Source organism: Petromyzon marinus, chromosome 32, assembly GCF_048934315.1.
Source record: "Petromyzon marinus isolate PM22_M1 ecotype Great Lakes invasive population chromosome 32, UKy_Petmar_22M1.pri1.0, whole genome shotgun sequence".
In the NCBI taxonomy this organism is placed as follows: Eukaryota; Metazoa; Chordata; class Hyperoartia; order Petromyzontiformes; family Petromyzontidae; genus Petromyzon; species Petromyzon marinus.
Window position 1 is genome coordinate 12,506,465 of NC_133698.1, and position 19,549 is coordinate 12,526,013.

Consider the following 19,549-nt stretch of genomic DNA (forward strand, 5'->3'; position numbering starts at 1 on the left):
CACAACAACTCCCCCACCCACAATCCATAACTCAGCGGCACCGGCACAGCCATCGGGAGCATCGGAGCAACACCGGCCACACTTGTTCTGCTGCGAGCAACACTCGGTACCTCTACTCTCGGTACCTCTACTCTCGGTACCTCTACTCTCGGTACCTCTACTCTCGGTACCTCTACTCTCGGCACCTCTACTCTCGGTACCTCTACTCTCGGTACCTCTACTCTCGGCACCTCTACTCTCGGCACCTCTACAAGGGAACGGGACTTGCTCTCAGTGCACCGTTTACAACCCGCGGTACCTCTGTACTCGTGGTCCACCGGGGACATCCGTCAGCACACGCTGTTCTCACTGAACTTATCGCCGCCACAGCTGTCAGTGCGACCCAAGTCACGAGCAGTCACATCGGTAGCTGTCGAGTACGCTCACGCAACCTCCGGTTAGCTACGTACGGTGCGAAAGAAGTTCAACGTACGGGCATCTCTGCCGGTACACAGTATACTATTGTCATCGTCTGCCAGCGTGTGCCGATCCCTGTGCTCTGTCAATCGCGAACGCATCGGAACCTCCCGGCGACTTGCAAACGAAGGAGGAGCGGCTCGGAGCGGCTGGGAGGTTGTCTCGTAACGGAACGGGGACGTGCACCTCTGTGCCCATGCGTGGCACGTCTGGGCTGCCGGGACTTGTGGCTCTGCTGGGATGGGCTGCAGGTAGGAGCCGTCGTGGTCGTGGTCGTCACCATCGCACTCATCGCCGCCAAGCCGGTTCATGAGCATCATCACTGCCACGCGAGCGAACTCGACTCCATCACCTGGCGTGTGTGTAATTGAGACAGGGTGTGTGTGTGTAATTGAGACAGGGTGTGTGTGTGTGTGTAATTGAGACAGGGTGTGCGTGTAATTGAGACAGGGTGTGTGTGTAATTGAGACAGGGTGTGCGTGTAATTGAGACAGGGTGTGTGTGTAATTGAGACAGGAGGTGTGTGTGTAATTGAGACAGGAGGTGTGTGTGTAATTGAGACAGGAGGTGTGTGTAATTGAGACAGGAGGTGTGTGTGTAATTGAGACAGGAGGTGTGTGTAATTGGGACAGGAGGTGTGTGTGTAATTGAGACAGGGTGTGTGTGTAATTGAGCCAAGAGGTGTGTGTGTAATTGAGATAGGGTGTGTGTGTGTAATTGATACAGGGGGTGTGTGTGTAATTGAGACAGGGTGTGTGTGTGTGTAATTGAGACAGGGTGTGCGTGTAATTGAGACAGGGTGTGTGTGTAATTGAGACAGGGTGTGTGTGTAATTGAGACAGGAGGTGTGTGTGTAATTGAGACAGGAGGTGTGTGTGTGTAATTGAGACAGGAGGTGTGTGTGTAATTGAGACAGGAGGTGTGTGTGTAATTGAGACAGGGTGTGTGTGTGTGTGTAATTGAGACAGGGTGTGTGTGTGTGTAATTGTCACAGGAGGTGTGTGTGTAATTGAGACAGGGTGTGTGTGTGTAATTGAGACAGAGTGTGTGTGTGTAATTGAGACAGGGTGTGTGTGTGTTATTGAGACAGGGTGTGTGTGTGTGTAATTGAGACAGGGTGTGTGTGTGTGTGTAATTGAGACAGGGTGTGTGTGTGTGTAATTGAGACAGGAGGTGTGTGTGTGTAATTGAGACACACACACACCCTAATTGAGACAGGAGGTGTGTGTGTAATTGAGACAGGAGGTGTGTGTAATTGGGACAGGAGGTGTGTGTGTAATTGAGACAGGGTGTGTGTGTAATTGAGCCAAGAGGTGTGTGTGTAATTGAGATAGGGTGTGTGTGTTTAATTGATACAGGGGGTGTGTGTGTATTTGAGACAGGAGGTGTGTGTGTAATTGAGACAGGGTGTGTGTGTAATTGAGACAGGATGTGTGTGTGTAATTGAGACAGGGTGTGTGTGTGTAATTGAGACAGGAGGTGTGTGTGTAATTGAGACAGGAGGTGTGTATGTAATTGAGACAGGAGGTGTGTGTGTAATTGAGACAGGAGGTGTGTGTGTAATTGAGACAGGAGGTGTGTGTAATTGAGACAGGAGGTGTGTGTGTGTAATTGATACAGGGGGTGTGTGTGTAATTGAGACTGGGTGTGTGTGTAATTGAGACAGGGTGTGTGTGTGTGTAATTGACACAGGGTGTGTTATTGAGACAGGAGGTGTGTGTGTGTAATTGAGACAGGGTGTGTGTGTGTAATTGAGACAGGGTGTGTGTGTGTAATTGAGACAGGGTGTGTGTGTAATTAAGACAGGAGGTGTGTGTGTAATTGAGACAGGGTGTGTGTGTGTGTGTAATTGAGACAGGAGGTGTGTGTGTAATTGAGACAGGAGGTGTGTGTGTAATTGAGACAGGAGGTGTGTGTGTAATTGAGACAGGAGGTGTGTGTGTAATTGAGACAGGAGGTGTGTGTGTAATTGAGACAGGGTGTGTGTGTAATTAAGACAGGAGGTGTGTGTGTAATTGAGACAGGGTGTGTGTGTGTGTAATTGAGACAGGAGGTGTGTGTGTAATTGAGACAGGAGGTGTGTGTGTAATTGAGACAGGAGGTGTGTGTGTAATTGAGACAGGAGGTGTGTGTGTAATTGAGACAGGAGGTGTGTGTGTAATTGAGACAGGGTGTGTGTGTGTGATTGAGACAGGAGGTGTGTGTGTAATTGAGACAGGAGGTGTGTGTGTAATTGAGACAGGAGGTGTGTGTGTGTAATTGAGACAGGAGGTGTGTGTGTAATTGAGACAGGAGGTGTGTGTGTAATTGAGACAGGAGGTGTGTGTGTAATTGAGACAGGGTGTGTGTGTAATTGAGACAGGAGGTGTGTGTGTAATTGAGACAGGGTGTGTGTGTAATTGAGACAGGAGGTGTGTGTGTGTGTAATTGAGACAGGAGGTGTGTGTGTGTGTGTATTTGAGACAGGAGGTGTGTGTATAATTGAGACAGGAGGTGTGTGTGTAATTGAGACAGGAGGTGTGTGTGTAATTGAGACAGGGTGTGTGTGATTGAGACAGGAGGTGTGTGTGTAATTGAGACAGGAGGTGTGTGTGTAATTGAGACAGGGTGTGTGTGTGTGTAATTGAGACAGGAGGTGTGTGTGTAATTGAGACAGAAGGTGTGTGTGTAATTGAGACAGGAGGTGTGTGTGTGTAATTGTAACAGGAGGTGTGTGTGTAATTGAGACAGGGTGTGTGTGTGTAATTGAGACAGGAGGTGTGTGTGTAATTGAGACAGAAGGTGTGTGTGTAATTGAGACAGGAGGTGTGTGTGTAATTGAGACAGGAGGTGTGTGTGTAATTGAGACAGGAGGTGTGTGTGTAATTGAGACAGGAGGTGTGTGTGTGTGTAATTGAGACAGGAGGTGTGTGTGTGTAATTGTGACAGGAGGTGTGTGTGTAATTGAGACAGGGTGTGTGTGTGTAATTGTGACAGGAGGTGTGTGTGTAATTGAGACAGGGTTTGTGTGTGTAATTGAGACAGGGGTGTGTGTGTAATTGAGACTGGGTAAGTCGCTTTACCCCTGTAGCCACTAGATGCTGCTACATTTACCGAAGTTTTACACAAGTCATGTTACAATTCTAATCGCGACAATTCGTCAGACCAATGAACAAGCTCGACAATCGATATTAATCGACGATACTACGTACAACGACAGCGAGGGGTTAAAACAACTCCACACATTCGTCGACAACACTGTGGCCTTATTAGGAAACATTACCGACGTTTTGGGCGATAGCCCTTCTCGGCGCATAGAGAGGCCAGAGAGATCGAGTGGACGATAAGAGGTGGACACCACACTTTACACCATGGGGCCTGATGTAAATTACATTTTTAAAAAAATTCCGATTTTAATTATATGGATGCGATGGGTTCTCCATACGCGCGTGTGTTTCATTCATGAAATTGCTCGCCCCTCCTCGCATGCTTCCCGCAAATTTCTCGCGGTGTGCCGAACTGTTTAATATCCTGCGTGGTAACGAGAGCGCACAAGCGTGCGTTTGGTTTTCCTTCGGCGTGGTGGCGATCAGCCATAGGTATTTCAAGTTTCAGCACGAACGGCAAGAATGGCAAGAATGTAATAATTCGCAATGCAGCCAGACATTGTTTTGTATAACTCTTTATCATCCACTCCCTCGCCTCTCTCTGGGCCACGAAGACGGAACGTTGGTCAGAACGTTGCCTATTGTGTACACGTGATTTTCTTTTTAAAGGCCACGCGGTGTTATTGACGAATGTGGCCATGCAACCCAAACTATGGACCATAACCCATAGAGAGACACAGAGCCGCATGAAGAACCGTAGATAGACACAGAGACCCACGGAGATGCATATAAACACTTCAAGGGAAAGCCATACGAGTGTGATTGTGGCCAATGAAGCCAGACTCCGGACCATATCGGAGTACACCACCTGCAGTCTGCGCTCCGTCCAATGGAGGGGGAACAGCAACACGACACAAACTCTCCACTGAAGCCCTCTCTCTCTTGTCGTGGCCAGCAGACCTCGACATTGGCATCGAGCTGCTGAGCACATCGCTGCAATGCAAGATTTAGAACAACATTGACGAATGTGTTGAGGTTTAGGTGTTCATTTCACGGTGTTTTAAGGTCACGGTGTTATGGACAAATGAATGTGTTGAGTGTTGTTTTGTTACTTGTGCTTGCGCAACCACTACCAACGCAAGTGCATCACAACATAATTTGATACTTGATGAGCGTCAACTCTCTTCCCCATGACAACGGACGCATTCAGACGAAACAATTGCCCCTTTTATTTAACCCAGGAAAGCGTCACCGTCGTTTTAAAAACAACTTTTATTTTTACGTGGATAGCTGTGGGAAGGAGGCGAAAGGTTTCCACCACACACACACACGTTCACGAGGAGGCGTTTTGTCAGCTTAATTATTGTGTCGCCTATATCGTCTTAATTATTATTTTGCACCATACCTTGGCCACTGGTTTGAGTTGTGTAAATCATATTCTTATTTTTTTTTGCATGGAGAGATAAGTACAGTATGGAATGGAGGCGCTATTTCATATTAGATACGAAAAAACATCTTCCTGGATTCCTGCCTGCCTGGCGCATGGCGAAGCACACGTGCACGGTGGTGACGTCACCGTCACCATATGCGTGCTGACGTCACGTCACGCCTCACCCACCCCCCATCCACCGTCTACCCGAGCCGTCTATCCCGAGCAAATGCGCGGGATACGCTATCGTACGATCACGGGTTGCGGAAGACCCGACTTACGCAAATCCGAACTTACGGAAATGCTCCCATAAATCATGTTAAAAGACTAAATGCGTGGAAATGTTTGCGTTAGTTACATAAGCCCAAGGAGTGCAGCGCAGTGAGGTTGCGGATGAATACCGCGAAGCGAGGCGTAAGGCGGAGTCCGCCTTACGCGTCAAAGCAACAAGTGGATGCGACATTGTGGAACCCCCCAAACCCCCTCATGTCAATGATCATCTTTGTACCCAAAGTTATCTTCTACCCGGGCGAATCCTTGACCGAGACTCCGACATCCAACCCCGTCTCTGCCTCGCCGCCGCCACCATCGCCACCACCGACGGCTCCACCACCAACACCACCGACGCCACCACCACCAACGCCTCCCGTTTACCCAGGCGTCAATTCGACCCCGGGTTCTGACCCCCCCTGCGCTGACTTCAAGCCGAGCTCGCTGAGCGAGCTTCTCTTCGGGGTATGGACGCGGTGTCTTTTGAGTCGGCTTGCTTCAACAGACACTTTCGTCAGTGACACTGTGGCCTTAAAAGGAAGAGTACGGGTTTCCTTACCTAAAGCGCGTTCGCGATTTGTGCAATTTCACGTGTATATGGGGCAACCTACTTCTACCCAAAATCTGCAATAATCCGTTTGAATTCACTTACATGCGGCTATGCGATCGGACTTGGAACAACATTGTGTGCATTTGTCCAACAAGCTTGACTGCTTAGAAAGTTTAACACCGGTCCAGAGTTCTCTTGCTTACACAAAATGCCTCTCGTTAATATTGGTCTGGAGAAGGGACTGAACCACCGCGACATTTAGATGCGGAGACAAACAGAAGCAGAGCTCCATAATACAGGTTTGTTTCGGTTAGATCGCGCAAATAATTAAATGTGTCGTTAAAACCCACCACCACCCGACACAGCCAACTGGTAAGGGTTGTGTCACGTAAACAGAACGTGGCCAATTCGTCACTAGCGCAGCAACACCGGTTTGTGTTGGAGAGCCAAGCCACAACATTTACAATCTGAGTACGACGTTTCGCCAGTAATGACAACTAGCTTCATCAGAGCTGCGTGCAGAGACGTCGCCGATTCTCCTGCAGGGAACGGAGCTGGACGTGCGATTTCTGCTCTTCCCTCCGCGGGGCTCGCACCGCCACCCGCTATGTGCGCTGCCGCTCCGAGTCGTCGTCGGAGAAGGAGGAGAACACGAAGAAGAAGACGAGGAGACGATGAGGCTCATCGACCCCGGGGCAACGACATTCGTGCTCATCCACGGATACAGGTGGGCGCGGCGTTAAAAATCAAGGGGCGGCGAAAACCGGGGTTAGAACCCAGACTCTCGGCGGTGCCGGCTCAATTTGGCGTGACCTCTGAGTCACCCGGGCCACCTCGCGTCTTGTTTTGTCGACTCATCCACCCCCTGCCATAGCAATGTGGCATTACCGCCACCAGCTGATGGCTGTAAATGGGAATGGAGCACTGGCATCTCGCTCTTTTAGCGGGGAACCACTTTTCTGAGAACCTGTTGTAATTTGTGTGCCCGAAAAAACCCCATCACACTCAACCTCTCTGCCCCCTATTCTTTGGGTCTTTCGGTAAAGTCACGTAGAAAGGTTCAAATTAGTAAATATAAAATAAACAAAAAACTACGACGTTTCGATCACAACACAAGCGATCGTCATGTTTTCCTCCTGATGGCCATCGCTTGTGTTGTGATCGAAACGTCCTAGTTTTTTGTTTATTTAATTTTTATTCATTTGAACCCATCTCCGTGACTTTACCGAAAGACCCAAAGAACATGAATTGCTGCAGTCACGAAAGCTTTAGGTCAACATTTCTCTCTGCCCCCTCTTTGTGCTGTGAAGGGCCATTGCCTGAAGCATCGCCGATGATAAACTTTTTGTTTTCAAGGCCAATCTGCGGTTACCATACCTGCAGTCATTGAAATTGTCATATGCTCATAAGAAAACTTGAACCTTGTAGATCACTGGTAGGTTAGCGCACGTGAAGAATATTAAAAATGTTTTCCATGATCACTGTCACTGTACCCCACATCCCCTCATTGTATCCTTGTCTCCTGTATTTCTCCTCATGTGTCCCCCATACATCCCTTGCAAGTCCCCCGTGTATCCCCTGTGTCTCCCCCATGTGTCCCTGTGTGTCTACCATGTGTCCACTTTGTGTCCCCTATGTATACCATATGTGTCTCCCCCATGTGTCTCTGTGTGTCTCCCCCATGTGTCCCAGTGTGTCTACCATGTGTCCACTTTGTGTCCACTTTGTGTCCCCTGTGTGTACCATATGTGTCTCTCCCATGTGTCTCTTTGTTTCTACAATGTCTTCCCCGTGTGTCCCCCGTGTGTCCCCCCGTGTGTCCCCCGTGTGTCCCCCTGTGTGTCCCCCCGTGTGTCCCCCCGTGTGTCCCCCGTGTGTCCCCCGTGTGTCCCCCCGTGTGTCCCCCCGTGTGTCGGGCGCGTGTGTCAGTGTGGGTGGCGTGGAGCCACGCCCCATCTGGCTCGATGAGATGGTGTCTGAGCTTCTCGGGGCAACTCCAGACCCCCCCGGCACCAACATCATCGCCGTCGACTGGAATCACGGCGCAACAAATTGGTGAAGCCTCACAGCGTTGGGTCTCCCGCCTCGGTTACAATAAAGGACGCTTCGATCAAATTGGATATTTTACTTTGGCCATAGATTTGAGCTGTTTTAAAAAATAAATATTTTTTTGGTGTGCAGAGACAAATATTGGGGGGGGGGGAGGCTTTGTTTATTTTGTTCTGAACATTCTAAAAAAATCCAACTTTATGTATATTTCGTGCGACGTATTACTGTTGCATTGAACTGTTGCATTGAACTCGGACCCATTTCTTACAGAAAGCGTCTTTGCCCATAAAATTCGAACAGTTCACCAGCATTAATTCAAGCAAGCCTGACTCCGCTGGTGAGATACTGAATGTCGAAACCAGTCCAGAGTTTGCTCTATTGAACCAATGTTGCTGATAGGAAACACTCCCAGGGACAGGTGGATTGTGTAACCAAGAAACTTGTATTCTTTACGTGGAGAGCCAGAATAATAATAACTTTAATTTTATATGGCATCTTTCACGCCAACAGCATCCCACAACACTGTACATTAATTTTAAACACAAGGACCAAATCCCACATACGCGGTTGGCTACGCATGAGGCAAAAGAAGCCCAGCACACACGCGCACGCACACCAAATAAATTTAAACCCCACTACCAGTATGGGAACGAGGCCTCGTTTGTCTTGTCAGTAACGCTTGGCGGTGATTTTGCTTTAGTGAAGAACGTCTCAGTCACAATTCGAGAGCCCGTACCTTGGTTACTCACTCGGTTAAATTATTGCCCCTTTAATCGAACTTGGAGAGTCACACAGTGGCTCCACTCTAGCCTCGTCACATGAGGGCGCGCTGCATGAAACGGGCTGCGCTCCCAGGTACCCGCTGGCGGTGCGGAAGACCCGGGAGGCGGGCAGGATCATCGCCAACATGATCACCACGCTCACGGTGGGTGCGCACAGCATTGATAGTTGTTCCCCCAGAAACAGATGTTTGTCCCTCCCTCGGAAGCGATTTTCAACGATGTTGGTTCCCGTACCGAATATTTGTACCCCCTTATTTAAAAAAAATAATCGTTGCTGGGTGAACAGGCATTTCGGAAAAGCAAAATCTGGCTGGCGCCCGATGATGCTGGTTGTAATTGCTGGTGAAATGTCAGGGTACTCGAATTGTAAATGTTGTAGTGGGTTTACTCTCCAACACACAACCGGTGTGCCGTACTAGTAACGAATTGTCACGTTTTGTTTACGTGACAAACCTTACTAATTGACTGTGTCGGGTGGTGGCGGGTTTAACGACACATTTATATTTACGTGATCTAACCCAAAAAACCTCTTATGGATGATATTGGTACACCCATTCACATTCATATATCCATTCACATATCCATAATATCCATGCACATTCATTACTTACTTAGAGAAAGGGGGGGGGAGGGTGGGACACCACCCTGAGTGGGCCACAGATACCCCCAATCGATGCCTGGAGGCACCTCACCCCGACCCGATACCTGCCCCTCAGGTGCAACGGGGCGTGCATGCGGAGCGTGTGCACCTGGTGGGAGTGAGCCTGGGAGCGCACGTGGCAGGCTTCACGGGCAGCTACTTCTCAGGGAGGATCGCGAAAATCACAGGTGGGCATCGGGGTCGCCACGACGCTTCGATGTTATCGTACTACGTTGGGGGTGTGGGGGGGGGGGCACCATGGTGGTAATGGTTCTGACACTGAACTTGCAAACTCACGGAGAGGGCCAGTTCAATCGTCTGGGAATGGTAGTTGAAACAATGGAGCAAGTTTCGTACATCCCCCTGACTCTGTACACCCAGTGGTATGAATTTTGAACAGCAAACCAGAATCGTGGAAAATCGTAAAATCGCGAGGTGGGAGATTTGTTAGGTGACCAACACCTACAATATCCCCGATTGACCCCTTTGCATGGGAAGGCCTTCATCTAGCAGTGGAAGAACCATGGCTCATGATGATGATAAATAAATTAATGCTGAATATTCATTTGTAGAAATTGTAAATAGTTGATGAAAACAAAATAATCTTTTTGATTCCATAAATCATTGTGTGTCTGACAACTAAGAACGTGTTACTCATTGCAACGCATAACCATGACAGATGGCGATGGCTTGGAGAGAGAGGCCTTTATCCAGCAGTGGATTGACCATGGCCAACAATGATTGATAATCATGAATAAGATGAGAACATGTCTCCTATCGCTCCTCTACTCCACCTCCCCCAACCCTCCATCTCCCCTGGCCCCTCTCCCACTCAGCCCTCGACCCCGCAGGACCCAAGTTCTCCCAGGCCGACCCCGAGGAGCGACTCGACCCGAGCGACGCGGCCTTCGTGGACGTTGTTCACACGGACGGCGACAGTGAGACCCACGCAGACCCCCCCGCACCGCACTGCGCTAAGCGCCTCTGCCTCTCCATCGACGGCGCCGATCCTTGCTATTGCAGCGGCCGCTGCCGCTTCGAGTGGCTTCTCCGATGTCCACGTGGGCTGATGCGGCACCGGCAGTCTTCCCCGCACGCCGTGCAGTCGGCTGTAATCCGGTTATGTTCGCGTGCAGCCCCTTTGATTCAGTTTAGACATTGAAAGGGGTGCACGCGTTTATGCGTATGTACATGCGTGTGCGTGTTGAATGCGTGTATGAGTGTGTGTGTGTGCACCCGTGTGTGTGTGCGCACGTGTGTGTGTGTGTGCGCACGTGTGTGCGTGCGTGCAGAGTTTGGTATTCGGCGGACCCTGGGCCACGTGGATTTCTACGTGAATGGCGGAGAGGACCAACCGGGATGCCCAAAGACGACGCTCACAGGAGGTGAACTCCACACACCGCTCCATGCTCCTGTCACACGGCACTGTGCCAACACCTTGGTTCGTGAAAATCGGGATTTTGTCCCCGGTTTAACGTCTATCTGGCTTCGCGCTCCACTCAAGATGCGAGCAAAGGGAGTGGCTACCGAATCAGTGGGCGGGGCTACCTGCATAGTGGGGGTGGCTACCTGAGCAGTGGGCGGGGCCAATGTCAGAAAGAGGGAGGAGGCCACTCTGTGTGGACAGGGCTCGTTATTCAGTGGGCTTGGCTATGTCAAATGGGTAGAACTTTGAGTAGAGCCCCCCAAAATAACGTGGTGGGGTCGTCACCACTTCGCTCCTCCCGCCCGCCCACCCACCCGCCGTCCTTCACGGCAACCTCAGGATTCACCGAGGACATGGAGTCACCCGTGATCTGCGACCACATGCGCGCCGTGCGGCTGTGGCTGAGCTCCCTGCGCTCCCCGTGCGAGCTGCGCGCCTTCCCGTGCGACTCCGCCGCCGCCCTGGCCGCCGGACGCTGCCTCGAGTGCCGCACGGAGCGCACGGCGTCGTGCCCCCGCCTGGGCCTGCACTCCGGTACTCGCGGAGAGGGTCACTCCGGTACTCACGGAGAGGGTCACTCCGGTACTCACAGAGAGGGTCACTCCGGTACTCACTGAGAGGGCCACTCCGGTACTCACAGAGAGGGCCACTCCGGTACTCACGGCGAGGGCCACTCCGGTACTCACAGAGAGGGCCACTCCGGCACTCACGGCGAGGGCCACTCCGGTACTCACGGAGAGGGCCACTTCGGTACTCACAGAGAGGGCCACTCCGGCACTCACGGAGAGGGCCACTCCGGTACTCACAGAGAGGCCCACTCCGGCACTCACGGCGAGGGCCACTCCGGTACTCACAGAGAGGGCCACTTCGGTACTCACAGAGAGGGCCACTCCGGTACTCACGGCGAGGGCCACTCCGGTACTCACAGAGAGGGCCACTCCGGTACTCACAGAGAGGGCCACTCCGGCACTCACGGAGAGGGCCACTCCGGCACTCACGGAGAGGGCCACTCCGGTACTCGCGGAGAGGGCCACTCCGGCACTCACGGAGAGGGCCACTCCGGCACTCACGGAGAGGGCCACTTCGGTACTCACAGAGAGGGCCACTCCGGCACTCACGGAGAGGGCCACTTCGGTACTCACAGAGAGGCCCACTCCGGCACTCACGGAGAGGGCCACTCCGGTACTCGTGGAGAGGGCCACTCCGGCACTCACGGAGAGGGCCACTCCGGCACTCACGGAGAGGGCCACTTCGGTACTCACAGAGAGGGCCACTCCGGCACTCACGGAGAGGGCCACTCCGGCACTCACGGAGAGGGCCACTCCGGCACTCACGGAGAGGGCCACTTCGGTACTCACGGAGAGGGCCACTCCGGCACTCACGGAGAGGGCCACTCCGGCACTCACGGAGAGGGTCACTCCGGTACTCACAGAGAGGGCCACTCCGGCACTCACGGAGAGGGCCACTCCGGTACTCGCGGAGAGGGCCACTCCGGTACTCGCGGAGAGGGCCACTCCGGTACTCACGGAGAGGGCCACTCCGGTACTCACGGAGAGGGCCACTCCGGTACTCACGGAGAGGGTCACTCCGGTACTCACTGAGAGGGCCACTCCGGTACTCGCGGAGAGGGCCACTCCGGTACTCACGGAGAGGGCCACTCCGGTACTCACGGAGAGGGCCACTCCGGTACTCACGGAGAGGGTCACTCTGGCACTCACAGAGAGGGCCACTCCGGTACTCACTGAGAGGGCCACTCCGGCACTCACAGAGAGGGCCACTCCGGTACTCACAGAGGGCCACTCCGGTACTCACGGCGAGGGCCTGTGTACGTGTGACTGTGTTTGTATCTAACCCTAACTGCTTAGGTCGACTCGGCCACAATTGATTGCCTGGTGCGGTGTGTAGTAAACATCACCACTAGGGAGACAAAAGTGGCCGGGTGTAGTGCTGACCACCCACCCTTTTGTGTGCCGTGCCGGCCTTCATAGGCGCTACTTGCAAACCAAACAGCACTTGCTCCGAAAGTCTGCGCAGGCTATACAGGGGGATCTTTGTTGTACAGTATTTAAGTCTGGCCCCAAACCGAACACATAACCCTAACTCTAACCATAACCCTAATCCTGTCCATAGCCTAATACCACGCGCCTCAGCCAGCGCACTGGTTCACGTGGCTACGGTGGAGGGTGCCTCTCAGATCCCTGTTTTTTTTTTTATTACAAGACTCCTCAGCAACCTGTGGCCAATGTCTCTGTGTGCGTGTATGTAGAGCAGAGTTTTATCAACAGTCGTCATGACCCCTCCACCTCCCCATGGTACAACTTTCCATGATTACCAATCATCAGGTGCATGCAGTGTGTTGTAGTGTCTTAACTTGCATATGAATAGAAATGATTGGAAATCGTGAAAAAAGGTGTGCAACTTGCCAGTCATCTCAGTAAACTAACAACACCTTGGGCCTGTTCCATGGCCTCTTGTCAGTGAGTCTTCAACGTACAAAATAAGAGGCAGCATAGTTGGTAGCACACTGCACTTCGTGACCCAGCCACCTGAGTTAGATCCCTATCACGGCCTCCCCCGAGGCTGATTCGGCCTTCAACGAGCGCCTCGTGTGGTGTGTCAACATCAGCACTGGCAAGACGCAGGCGGCCAGACGTACGTGGTGCTGCCCACAAACATCCCCTCTTGCATCGTTGTGCCGGCCTTCATCGACGCTCGCCGATAGCCCCTTGCGGCGCCAACAGTCCGTGAACGGCGTCAAAGGGATCGCTAGTTTTTGATGATCGGTCACAAATGTGAATACTGTTGATAATGTCCTTTGTATTGTGTCCGCCGACCGAACAGCTGACGGGGTCTGTGCGGTGAGCGAGTCTGAGTCGATCGTCCTTCACATGAACACGGCCAAAGCACCCCCTTATTGTGGTCAGTGAACACAACAACACCAAAAACAGCAGCAGCGGCATCAGACGCTTCACACGATTTTAGATGTGGTTGACACGGCCGAGCGGGTACCACGACTTCCCCTGCTCGTTGCAAAGGTTTTGCAGTTTAAGCTCAACGGCCACCCTGGTTAACGCTGCAAGTGTATTGACGATGCATGCCACGTGCCGTCTGCGTCGCAATGGATCTTACAGATCTCGTGAGGATATTGGTAAAAAAAAAAGTAAGCGATGGGTAACGATGTCATTATTAAAAAATTACAATTTTTTTTAAGAGAAAATTACGTAAGGTAAAACCATTTGGCAACAGCGCCCTCTCCTGTGAAACTACCGCAGGCTATTCATGTCCTATGGCTCTTTCGGTAAAGTCACGTAGATATAATTTTTTTTAAAATAAAGTGATTAAAAATATCACGATATTTCGATCGCAACACAAGCGGTCGTCATCAGGAACAGGGAGGTTAGCCTCTGAAGGCAAGCAGGCGACTCATCTGTGAAACGGCACATTCCTGCAAGCTTTGCGCGACAATAGCACAAATTTCAAATCTACAAATGGTTTCATTTAACAAACAAAATGAAATGGCCTCACTTTAATAGGTAAGCGAATATTTTTTTTTACAAACGTTTGATAAACATTCACAACAGACATGACCACAATAGCAACAGCAACACCAATAACATAATTAAAATCATAATCTGTATTTATACTGGAGGAATCCGATGAGCTATAAAGCTCTTTTCCACAGATGTCCAGTAGCAGAAAATGCTGAAAAAAATGTCCTAAACAAAACGCAACCAAGTCTTAAAAAACAAAAAAACCCACACATTTTTAACTTCTACAAGGGGGGGGGGGTCTTCTTTCTCTTTTGCGATTGCAGTCACCTATTACCTGGCCCAGGTGGAGTCTCGTGACCCCGTGGTGCGGGGGTCACTGTTCGTGCGTCTCCACGCTAACCGCTCGGTGACGGAGGAGGTGGCCGTCGTGCCGTGAGAGACTCACGACACCCGGCACGGACGGCGGCTTCTTCATTCCTCTTCAATCCCCACCGTCCTTGTTACCATTCGGGGGCATTTTTCTGCTCAAGCGCTTGTTGAATATTTACCAGGTCGCTGGTAGACTGGAGGGCACACGTCAATTGTAGCCACAGGCACAGCCAATAGCGGGATGTATACTCGATGTGGTGTGTACATATTTTCCGGGTCTCTGGTAGCCTGTATATATCGAACTTCTTTCGCACCGTACGTAGCCAACCGTGCTAATCCGAGGTGCATAGCTCCAGTGGCTTCCTAATATCGGAAGGAAGAGCGTTCCAGAGGGCCTCGGAAGCGCATCTGAAAGCGCGCGATGCTGTTCGATGACAAAAGTACGGAAGGTTTTTGTTTTTATCTTGTTGGACAAAACATATTTTCTTTTTTGTTTGGAGAGACATTCTGAAGGTTAGTTTTTTTAATCAATGTTGATATCTGAAAATGCGCCCCCATCACACCTTAGAAGCGAAGCGGGATTTTAGAGCCTTGTTATAGCGCTTTGATGGGTGACTACCACGTATGGTCAGAATGTGAGAGGATGTTGCAGGACAGCAGAGGGCAGTGCAAGTAGACTATGTTGTTACTCTGCTTCTATGCTGTGCCACGACATCTATGCTCCCCGCCTTCACCTAACCACACTGACCAGCGTGAAGTACAGTGAAATAAACCACCAAGATCCCTCGTCCAGCTGCGGATTGACAAACTCCCGTACAAACCGATGCCCCCACCACCCCCCTATACGATCGAACTGGTCAGAGAATAAGTCGTGAGCATTTGCGATCTTCTTCCACTGTGACCGGAGCGTACAGAACCTCCAGAAACTTCATGGAAGGACGCTCGGCGATGCGTCTGCTGTTTGTGGAGGGCCTTCCGGGGCCCCTTGTTGCCGTGACCTTTCGTTTCCGAGGGCCTTCGTTCCGCCGCCTGTTCGTCTCCTATCGTCTCCACATCGCCCGCCTCGTCCTGTCGCCCTGGCCCATCCACAACGGGTAGTGCATTCACACGGTGCACCCAATTAGGTCTTAGTGGCCACGCCCACATGGACACAGTGCATCCAGATTGTAAAGTATGATCATGACCCATGATGTGAATGGAAAAATATTGTACAAAAAAACCCCGCAACTACAAGGGCAGAGGTCAGTGCAGCAAAACGTATTGTGCTGGGCTCTATGCTCCCACATATATGCAGCCCTGCCTCCGCAAACCTGCACGGTAAAATATGGTCAAGTAACCCAAATGACCCGCATGGCAGGGGATGAGATCCTCATGAGGCAGTGGGGAATGTACAATGTCCACACGTTCATATCAAACTTGCCGCAGGCCACCGGCTGCTTGAATCCGTTTGTGTGTCTGGGCCCGCGTGCAGGGAGCGCTACTGCACCTACAACGTGAGCGTCCAGGATGGAGCGCCTGCCCTGGCACCACTGGAACCCTGCAACCTGCAGAGATAGCAGCACCCGACACAGGCCTCCCGTCCTCTGGCCCGGCCACGGTGCCAGGCCAACCGGAGGGGTTGTGCCGTTCACCGTTCGGGGTTATGGTCAACAACGGTCTCCCACCTTGTCCCCAGTAGACCAAACCCAGACACCATTCTAAGTCAGCGCCCTCGGTTTATTAAAACTGTATCGAATACTTTTGCAAAGGTCGACGCAATAACACGTGACTTCGGTAGTTATACATGAGTTGGTGCAACCTCAACACAGATGCCAATTGCCAGACTGTTTGGGCCAAAAGGAGAGGTCCTGGACCCTCACACCAATCGGAACTGGGCAGCTCAGCATCGTGTGTTCTGGCGAATGAGTACAACCAGACCACTGCTGGGCATCCTCACACTGATTTATGCCAGGGGCTGGATAGACTTTCAACCCCCTTTGGCGTGGGCCACAAATGATTACAGAACTCAAAAGTCACTTCGACCAATGCAATAGGGTTTTGCAGTGACAGACGTGTCTGGCCCATGGATCATAGATTCTCCAGTCCTGAGTTATGCTTTTTGACTATTTGCACTCTCACGTCTGTAAAACTCTGCCGGAGCTGTCAACCCCGTATCAGTGCCCTACCTTATCACAACCCAATTGAGACCTTATTGGTCACCCCGTGCCCTTATAAATCTCAACGTTCATCCTACAAAGTCTCACCACAAGGGAGAAACACAAAAAACGACTTTACTCAATTTTCCTGTACAAGAATACGGGCAAAGCGTACGGGTTGACCGCTATGCTCTCACGCACACATGCAGGTGGACCGCTACTTACAATGAATTACGTTGTGGCGGCCCGAACTTTGGAATTGAAGATGCTTGAAAAAAACACGTTTTAAATACACATATGTAGGCCGTTTGGCACGAGCTCTTGGTAACGAGGGAAAAAAAAAACTCTTAAAAATCACAACCAGATGCTCGGTCATAGCTTTGCGGTGACAATAACATTGCACTTATACAGCGCCTTGCAGGCCAAAGGCATCAAGAAGCACTTAACAATCCCAGGGGGCCAGCCTCCCCTCGCGTCGCAGCCTCGGGGGCAGTGCCTAAGAGCCCTTTGCTTGAGAAAGTGTGAGTTGCGTGGCGAGGGACACTGAAGGGCCGCCGAGTCATTGACGCGTCTCGCTGCCACTTTCTGCCAACGTGGCCTCCCCAGTCGAGCCCCACGGCTTGGACAGAACTCTCCGTCGCGGCGTGGTCGGCAGGGAACAAATACACCACAAACAACCACTTGCGGTGGCGCAGGATATTTATTCAAGAGCTTTTGGACAATTCGTAAACATGTTTAAGGCAATTTGCATTCTTGTCCATTGTTTTTTTTATATATATGTCAGAGCGTAGTTTGTATTGTTCTTGCATGGTGATTTAAACTAATAAATAGTTGAACTACTGGAATCATGAGAAGCACATTTCCTAAAGTACGATATCCATATTGATGTGCATGTACAGGAAAGTTTTGGCGAGTTTTAAACAATTACATTCGAGATGTGAACCAATTGCTTACACTCAACTTGCTCATATCCACCCATCACCCACTCACGCAAACACTCATCTATCCAGATACTCAATAAATCACTCCCCCCTCCCCTCTCAACTGTTCCACCAGCGCCGCTTTCGGAGCCATAAACCTGTCCATCAAAATAATCCTCTCGCAAATGTCTTTATATAACGCTGACAATAATGCAGGAGGCCCTATTTTATAGGTAGGCTTTGACAACCAATAATCATTCATAATTGGTTTATTTTGGGTTAGGTTTGAGTAAATGAAATGCATGTTTGTAAAGCCTCCTGCACCCAGACACAGCCAATTAATAAGTGTTACGTAACAAACGTGGCAATTTATGACTACTCCCAAACACACCAGTGGTGCTGAAGTAATCTCGCAACATAAAAATTGTTGAGAGATTCCCCTATGTCAGAGTGCAGTTGAATTTCCCAATAAACTCCCCAACACCCAGTCTTCTCCATCCTTGCACAGATATCACGGAACTGATAAAATTCCATCACGCGGTTCTCAAGATTCAGCTCCAGCCGATAGCTCATGAGGTTGCCGTGCAGCTGCCACCCCATGCACGGGTCTCCGTTTTCCACTGCACAACAGAGTCACACCTGGGCCATGGCGAGCCGAGCCAGCCCGGAGGCGCCCCAGGCATGCCCTCGGTTTGTCAGTGCCATGTCGCAACTCCCGCAAACTCCCGCAAACGGCAACGAGCGAGATCTGCTGCTCGTGGTGGTTCATCTTGTTGTGACGCGAGCCCTGTCGTGTGGAACGCTCTACAGCACAAACTCAAGACCAAATATTGACCATTCGACCGCTTACGAGTGTGACCTAAAAACAAACTTAAATGACCACAGCGCTTTCAGCACGATTTTGCGTTACTTAAATTACTATTTACATCACATCAGTTTGTTATTCCACTGCGGAAGCCAACCCGTGTTGCAAACACCACACACAATGAACGAGTCGAGACTCACGCGGATGACACGGTGACGCTGTATTTGAGTTGTATACTGACGCCACACGCAATGGATGCATTATTAGGCCTGCCCGGGACCCGAGCCAGATTGACAAGTTTTGCTCGGCCAGCATATCACGGGTTGGTTCTGGCTTGGCACAGGATATGGCCAGCGAAAAACCACCTGCGTCGTGATGGCGCCACGTTGCCAAGGATGTGCTTATAGCGGTAAAGGTGTAATTGTGAAGGCAACAACAGGAGAGCACTGGACGCGTGTTAAGACAGAATGGCGCGTGCGGGGTCTCCGGGCACAGCCTTGCTCTCCGAGTCGCTCCGCTCGGCACCGTTGGCCGTGCCGGCGCCGCTCCTCTCCGTGTCGCCGCCGCCGCTCCCCTCTGTGCCACCGTCACCGCCCTCCTCCTCACCGTAGTTCTCAACGCGCATGTCGTTGATGCCCAGGTCGTCGTTTTGGTCGTAGCTCCGCTCATATCGTTCCACGGTCATCTCCGGGTCCGGCTCTGGCGCGTAGATGTTCTGAGGTTGGCAAGAAAACGGTCATGTTGCGGACGGATATGTTTCCAATGTCGTAGATGGTTTGTGACCGTCATCGTTGTTATCCTCGTCATAACTGCACACTTCAATAATCGATGTACGAAGCTGATGTTGGGTGAGGGGCGAGGGTCAGGGAGGGGTAAAAAGTGTCAGGGAGGTGACAACTCCGATTAGCACGGTTGGCTTTGTGTGAAATAAGTTCAACATGCATACATGCAAACATGAAAGTCGGGTGAGCGTCACTACATCAGGGGTAGACACGGACTCACCTGGAGGTAGCTGTTCCCAGCGGAGTCATCGAGAACCACGTGCACCACCATCTTCCCTGCCTGGATCTAAACAAGTTCCCAGGGACTGCCATTAACGTACGCACGGCCATGTGTGATCATCGTGAAACAGTAAGAAAAC

The 19,549-nt window shown here is 51.2% G+C and overlaps 2 protein-coding genes across 4 annotated transcripts in view; one reads left to right on the forward strand and one right to left on the reverse strand.

Moving 5' to 3' along the window:
• Positions 1 to 17,523, forward strand: LOC116948191 (phospholipase A1 member A-like). Of its 2 annotated transcripts, XM_032964651.2 has the most exons (13): positions 1 to 707; positions 5,486 to 5,706; positions 6,337 to 6,518; positions 7,721 to 7,846; positions 8,696 to 8,765; positions 9,339 to 9,450; positions 10,099 to 10,200; positions 10,555 to 10,647; positions 11,028 to 11,222; positions 13,530 to 13,607; positions 14,503 to 14,611; positions 15,463 to 15,642; positions 16,020 to 17,523. In XM_032964651.2, exons 1-13 carry the CDS (start codon positions 653 to 655, stop codon positions 16,102 to 16,104), a joined length of 1,608 nt encoding a protein of 535 aa, XP_032820542.1. In that variant the 5' UTR covers positions 1 to 652; the 3' UTR covers positions 16,105 to 17,523. The 2 variants fall into 2 exon arrangements, with proteins under 2 accessions (XP_032820542.1, XP_032820543.1); XM_032964652.2 differs by lacking the exon at positions 5,486 to 5,706 and having other exon boundaries at positions 2 to 707.
• Positions 17,365 to 19,549, reverse strand: part of ZPR1 (ZPR1 zinc finger) — a 13,561-nt gene continuing 11,376 nt past the window's right edge. For both annotated transcript variants that reach the window (XM_032964653.2, XM_076071306.1), the window contains 2 exons: positions 19,411 to 19,476; positions 17,365 to 19,123 (listed from right to left, as the gene is read on the reverse strand). In XM_032964653.2, coding sequence (XP_032820544.1) covers positions 18,866 to 19,123; positions 19,411 to 19,476 — 324 coding nt within the window. In that variant the 3' untranslated portion in view covers positions 17,365 to 18,865. The remainder of the gene's footprint in view (positions 19,124 to 19,410; positions 19,477 to 19,549) is intronic.